The sequence below is a fragment of the Mastomys coucha genome, unplaced genomic scaffold (genome assembly GCF_008632895.1).
Source record: "Mastomys coucha isolate ucsf_1 unplaced genomic scaffold, UCSF_Mcou_1 pScaffold22, whole genome shotgun sequence".
Lineage (NCBI taxonomy): Eukaryota > Metazoa > Chordata > Mammalia > Rodentia > Muridae > Mastomys > Mastomys coucha.
This window is the reverse complement of record NW_022196905.1, coordinates 129,575,884-129,582,889: the sequence shown is the minus strand read 5'-3', so window position 1 is coordinate 129,582,889 and position 7,006 is coordinate 129,575,884. Positions and strand designations below refer to the sequence as shown.

At 45.5% G+C, this 7,006-nt stretch overlaps 1 protein-coding gene across 1 annotated transcript; it reads left to right on the top strand.

Annotated features, from left to right (window-relative positions):
- Positions 1 to 3,116: 3,116 nt before the first annotated feature.
- On the top strand, positions 3,117 to 6,558 carry Ccl26 (C-C motif chemokine ligand 26). The gene is given in 3 exon segments (XM_031391165.1): positions 3,117 to 3,189; positions 3,267 to 3,333; positions 6,474 to 6,558. Coding segments are annotated over 3 exon segments (225 nt in total).
- The last annotated feature ends 448 nt before the right edge of the window (positions 6,559 to 7,006 follow it).

The following is a 7,006-nucleotide window of genomic DNA, read 5'->3' as shown; positions in this document are numbered from 1 at the left end:
CCCCCCCCTCCCCCCGCCCTGCCTGGCTGCTGATGGTTGGGAAGTTTGGGAAGTTTATGAAGCCTTTGGGAGGTAGGGCTTAATTGAAGGGAGGTCAATGAAGGGCAGACCTTCCAGATCATAGGGGGGAACCACTTCCTCTCCTGTCTTTGCTTTTTAATATACCAAGACATGGTTACATTGGTCCTTCTGCTCAGATGGGAAGGTGTCCTGGGACTCGGAAGCCCAGGAACCGCACAGCTCTGAGGTAGGGCAGTGACCCAATGGAAGGGCACCCTGAGACACGGGAGCTCAGGAACCGCACAGCTCTGAGAGGAAGCCCCCTCAGCAGAGGTGTTGCAGCTCCCAGGGGAGGGAATCCCAGCTGAGCTGAGGACACAGGAGCCTCAGCCCTGCTCCTTCTCTTCGTTTTTTTCCTTCCTTCTCTTTACTGCTTCCTGTCTTCTTCCGATGAGTAGTCACACCAGGCAACAAATCTCACAAAAGAGATTTATTAGGGTGTCCAGGTAGAGGAGAAATAAATCCAGGAGTGGCTACCTATGCTCCCAGAGGGAGCAGCTGGCAGGGGGGGGGGTGGAATTAGACAAGATGCAGTGCTTATATAGGGGTTCTTGGGAGGCGGGGCTTTCTAGGGTGGAGACTTCCAGGGTGAGGATTGATGGGATTTCAGGTCCCAAGCTTGGAGGAGCTCAGGGTTTGGTGGGCTTTCCTGTTCAGGGATTGGTGGGTTTCTGTGGGACGTTCAGGGATTGGTGCCGTCTGTTCAGACTTTTTACCTAATTAGCATAATCTGGGAAGGCTCCCGTTGAGGGGCTATAGATGATCTTTGTGACAGCTACAGAAGCTGGGCAGTTCGAGAGGTCTAGGGGAGGGCCCTGGCTGCTGGATACGGTGGGGGTGGGAGCAACCACATTCTAGCCTTGAGGGTTTACAAAGTTTAGAAAGTATACAAAGTTTACAAAGGAGTTCAAGGCAGGGAAAGCCTTCCTTGCCTCTTAAGTGGCCTGAATAACCAACAGGTTATAAGCACCTACTGCTTTTCCAGAGGACCCAAGTCCAGTTTTTAGAACCTACCTCAGGAGGCTTACAACTTCCTATCATTCTATCTCCAGGGGATCTGACTCCCACTCTGGCCTCCACAAGCAACCACACACACGCGCGTGTGTACACACACACACACACACACACACACACACGTAATTAAAAATAAAAGTAAAGGGCTGGTGAGATGGGTCAGCAGGGAAGAGCACTGATTGCTCTTCGGAAGATCATGAGTTCAAATCCCAGCAACCACATGGTAGCTCACAACCACCCATAATGAGATCTGACGCCCTCTTCTGGTGCGTCTGAAGATAGCTACAGTGTACTTACATATAATAAATAAATAAATCTTAAAAAATAAATAAATAAAAATAAAAGTAAAGATAAATGAAAAAGCCAGGTGTGGTAGGGTACACTTTTAATCTCAGCACTCAGGAGGCAGAGACATGTAGATCTCTGTGAGTTCAAGACCAGCAGGGTCTACATGGTAAGATCTAGGCTAGCAAAGGCTACGTAGTGAAGCCTTACCTCAAAAACTAAAATGACTCTTTAAAGTTCTTGTTTCCAAATATGGGTACATTGAAGATTAATGCTTCAATACATGACTTTAGGGGAAAGAGAACACACTTCAGTCTGTAACGTGAGAGCCATAAGAAAGGGAACCTGGACAAATGAGCTAGTCTATTCCAGTCCCGTGACCATGACAACAGAAGAAACTTAGAAGGGTATCCATGGTAGCCAGGACCCAGAGGGGCTGAAATGAAGGATATGCTCAGGACTGGGGGTGGAGTGCGAGGCTCTGGGTTGGATCTCCTGTACCAAGATAGGAGAATGAAGATAGAGCATTGTGCAGGCATACTGAGAAGGTAGACTACAGCAGAAGCCTGATTATGGACACACTCCTTACATGGAGAGATCCTGATGTTTCATAAAAGATGACTAACCATAGAGAAAGACAGACATAGACAGAACCGTAGTGAAACTGTGGAACCTTGGCACACGGGTAACCCTAGTTCTTGGGAGGGAGAAGCAGGGAGACTGAAGTTTAAAAATCATCCTGAGAGGCAATGAGATCCTAGCTCAAAAATTCAAAGGCTGGCCAGGCGGTGGTGGTGCACAACTTTAATCCCAGCACTTGGGAGGCAGAGGCAGGAGGATTTCTGAGTTCGAGGCCAGCCTGGTCTACAGAGTGAGTGAGTTCCAGGGCTACACAGAGAAACCCTATCTTGAAAACAACAACAACAAAAAACAAACAAACAAAAATTCAAAGGCTGTACTGGAGAGATGGTTCAGCAGCAAAGGCACCTGCAGCCAAGCCAGATGAGCTGAGTTCAATTCCCAGGACTCACATGATGGGAAGAGAGAACAGACTCTATGACTTGCCTTCTAACCCACACGTGCTCCATGTGCATGGCCACTCATGCTGACACCCCAGTCCCACAACAAACACATAAATAAGTAAATTATTTTTCAAATCAAGTGCAGGAATGTGATCTAGTGGTAGAATGCTTACCTAGAATTTCTCAGGGATGTACCGGGGTGGGGGTAGAGTTTAGCCCAGTAGGGGGCTGGCTAGCGTGGCTCAATAATAGAGCACAAATTGAGCATCAGTGCATCCCTCTCTGCTTCCTAACTAGATGCAATGACATCAGCTGCATCATACTTTTACTGCTGTGGATTTCTTATCATGAACTGTGCCCTCAAACCATGAGCCAAGATTGTCCCCTCTCTGTAAATTGTCTTTGTCAGCTAAATTCCTTTGATAACAAGGAAAGTAATATAGAAGCCACCTATAAATAATAGGATGTGAGCCAGGTGATGGTGGCACACACCTTTAATCCCAGCACTCAGGAAGCTCGTCATGTCCTCCTCTGACCTCTGCATATTCATATCCTCATGTATGTACCCACAGAGTCATGTACATACACAACACACACACACACACACACACACAAAGCTACTTTGTTTTCAACCATAAGTTTCTCTGGAATGTTCTTCAGGTGCTGCACAGACTCAGAGAAGATAAGCCAGGAGGAATTGAGGAGCCATCTATAAAGGGCCTGGGTAAATGGCCCATGAAGACCTTCTCTTTGGGTCCCATTGTTCTCCTGGCCATCTTCTTCAGTGTCTAGTTTGTGGTTGTCACATGTAGCTGGTCCTACTCCCCCTTCCCCCGAAGCTCCTCCTGTCTGACAGAACCATCCCCTCCCTTTGCCTGTTTTTAGGTGGGAGTGACATCCCTATTCCCTGCTGCCCCAATTTGAGCCACTATGTGATCCTGTGGCACTAGCTGTATGTCGGAGTCCAGCCTTGACACAGGGTTGGAGTTCTCATCTGGAAGCAGGGACGTCTGGAAGGCACATAATAAATAGACATAGACTACTTTTTGGGTACAAGCTGACAGGCAAATTTTCAAGGCTTAAAGTTTCTCTCTCTTCTCTCTCATTCTCTGCTCTCTTTCTCTCTTCTCTCTCATTCTCTGCTCTTTTTCTCTTGCTCATTCGCTCGCAGCTTGAGGCTGCACACACTCTGCATTCTTCTGCGCACTCTGCTTTTCTCCTGTGTACTTTTCCTCTCTTGGAATCTCACACTCATACACACCTCTGTGCATTCCTCTTTCACTCTCACACACACTCTTCACACACATCTCACACTCACACACACCACATGCACTCTCCTTTCACTCACACACACACTATCCACACACGCCTCACATTCTCTCTTTACTCACTGTTCACATGCTCTTCTCATGCTCTCTCTCTCACACTCTTCATTCGCTCTCCACGTTCACCTCACATACTCCTCACTCGCTCTCTGCATGCTCACTACTCACTCTCCACATTCGCTCTCTCCATGCTCACTACTCACTCTCCACATTCGCTCTCTACAGGTTCACAACTCGCTCTCTTCATTCACTCTCTCCATGCTCACTACTCACTCTCCACATTCGCTCTCTACACGCTCACTACTCACTCTCCACATTCGCTCTCTCCATGCTCACTACTCACTCTCCTCATTTGCTCTCTCCATGCTCACGACTCGCTCTCCTCATTCGTTCTCTCCATGCTCACTACTCACTCTCCACATTCGCTCTCTACACGCTCATTACCCACTCTCCTCACTCGCTCTCTCCATGCTCATGACTCGCTCTCCTCATTTGTTCTCTCCATGCCCTCTTGCCTTTTTTCGTGCCCCAGACTTTTATTGATACTCCAAAAGCAGGTTTAAAAAAAAGCATTGTATAATCATTGCCAAATCAAGTTCAAAAGAATAACCACATCCCACAAAGAATCAAGAGTTACAATTGTTCCCCAGAGTTTCAAGCTTCCATATTTCCAGGCCTATAGCCAAAAAATAATAATTGCAAACTTGTCCTTATTTAAACTTTAACTTATGACACTCCAGAGCTCAGAGCTCTTTAACTTATGACACTCCAGAGCTCAGCGCTCTTTAACTTATGACACTCCAGAACTCAGCGCTCTTTAACTTATGACACTCCAGAGCTCAGAGCTCTTTAACTTATGACACTCCAGAGCTCAGAGCTCTGGGGCCAGCTACTTGCATTTTCTTGTGAAACTCTAATGATAAATGACATGGGCAAAGCTGCCAGGCAGTGGCCAGAAAGAATCAAGTTAACCCTTAAGTCAGTAGCTCCACTAGCTTTCTGCTTCTGCACATTGCACACATTGACTCTCCTAAGAGTCCCAGTGTTTTGACTTAGTTTCACTAATATAAGACTTTACATATTCTATACTTGCTATCCAGGAACCACTCTCAAATGTTGTACAACTTCTTTCATAACTTCAATAGTTTTTTTTCTTTCTTTCTTGGGGTCCCAATGTTGGCTCTATTTCATTTTTCTAATAATTTCTTCAAACTTTCTTTTGCAAGTCAAGAATTAATCTGGAACTACCATTGTGCAGTTATTACATTGTTTTTAAGATGAGAACACACAGCATTCACCTGGGCCATTAGGACTGTGCTGTGCCCCATGCCTCAATTTTTTAATTGTTTAAGAGTCATTACATCGCCGGGGTGGTGGTGGCGCATGCCTTTAATCCCAGCACTTGGGAGGCAGAGGCAGGCAGATTTCTGAGTTCGAGGCCAGCCTGGTCTACAGAGTGAGTTCCAGGACAGCCAGAGCTATACAGAGAAGCCCTGTCTCGAGTTTGAGGCTAGTCTACTAACCTAGTTCCATGACAGCCATTGGTACAATGAGAAACTCTGTCTTGATAATAATAATAATGATGATGATGATAACACCAAGAGCTCAATATATTGGTGCAAACTTGTAATCCCTGCAGTCAGCAGGCCGAGGGAGAGAATCATTAGTTTGAGACTTGGCATGGCTACATGGTAAGGCCTTGTTTTTAAAAAAGAGGAGTGTGGTAGAATTGTGAGTTTGGTGAGATGGCTCAGTAGATAAAAGTACCTTGCACCAAGCCTAACCACTTGAATTTGATCTCCTGGTTCCACATGATGGGGAGAGAAAGCTGATTCCCTTGCAAACTTTCCTCTGACCTCCATACATGCATTATAGTAAATTTGTTTTCCTCCCTCTGCAATAAATAATATGCAATCTAAATGTATAAAAAGAGAACTATGTGATGTATTATTGTGGGATTCTTTCTGTCCTCTAAAATTTACTGTGCAGAACTGTTGTGTAATTCAGTGGTAAAACATTTATTAAGCAATATGAAGCCCTGGGTTATACTCTCAGCAGAAACACATGTAAAAGATTAAAATGGCTTGGGCAACAGTTCTCTAATCTATAAATATACTGAAATCTATTAACGAAGTACTCACATTTAAAGTTTTTTCTATTTGCCTTATTAAGGGTTGAACTTAGAGCTTTCTACATGTTAGGCAAATGTACTACCACTAAGCCACATTCCTAGCCCCTCCCTGGGGGATTCTAGGCAGGGGCTCTACCACTGAGCCATGCCCCCAGCCCCTCCCTGGGGGATTCTAGGCAGGGGCTCTACCACTGAGCCACGCCCCCAGCCCCTCACTGGGGGATTCTAGGCAGGGGCTCTACCACTGAGCCACGCCCCCAGCCCCTCCCTCGGGGATTCTAGGCTCTACTGCTGAGCTATAGTATCATTATCCTTAATCATGTCAAATATATACTTCATAGAGTGGGTGAATCATGTCTCAATAAAGCTTTTATATTGAAACAAAAGCATCACAATACAATTACTGCCTGGCAATTACTGACCTTCTGAGACATGATTCCTGGGGAATGTAGGCCTGAGGTGTGTGGATTCTGGGGGAGATGGAAAGGAGAAGCAGGTTTAGCAGGAGAAGGGACAGGAATGGGGTGTGGCAGTTGTGTTGGATAGGGGACAACCCTAGTCAGGACTCGACCTCTTCCTTCAATTAGCTTCATGAGCCATGGATGTCAGAATTCACTTTGTATCTCTTTTCTACAGATTCACTACAAAAACAGGTAAGCAGTTCTGTGTCCAGCCAGGGGCCACATGGGTGCAGAGATACATCTCTCTGTTGAACACCTGACAGCATTCCTGACCCTGCTGAATTTTCAGCTCAAGGACTGTTAAATGCAGCTAGCTCTCAGCTCCTTTGCCCTTGTGGAACCTGATGAATTCCTTTAGCGAGTTCACAGCCCCTCTGGAAGGACAGCATGGTTTTCTTTTCTTTTTCTTTCTTTCTTTCTTTCTTTCTTTCTTTCTTTCTTTCTTTCTTTTTATTCTTGCCAAACACCTCAAATTTTACTCATTTTACAAAAGTACTAAGTGACACATAGCTACAGAAAAAACACAGAGCTTAGCTTATATCCCTTAAAGTCAGAATGGTCACACGGAAAGTCAGCGCGGGGTCTCATGTATGTTTACTATAAAAGTTAAAGTCAGAAGTATACATTGGGATTTGAACTCTTTTCTTCTTTCTAGAGATGTGACACACATGCTTTCTGGTTGGTGGCAGTCCACCAAAGATGACAGAT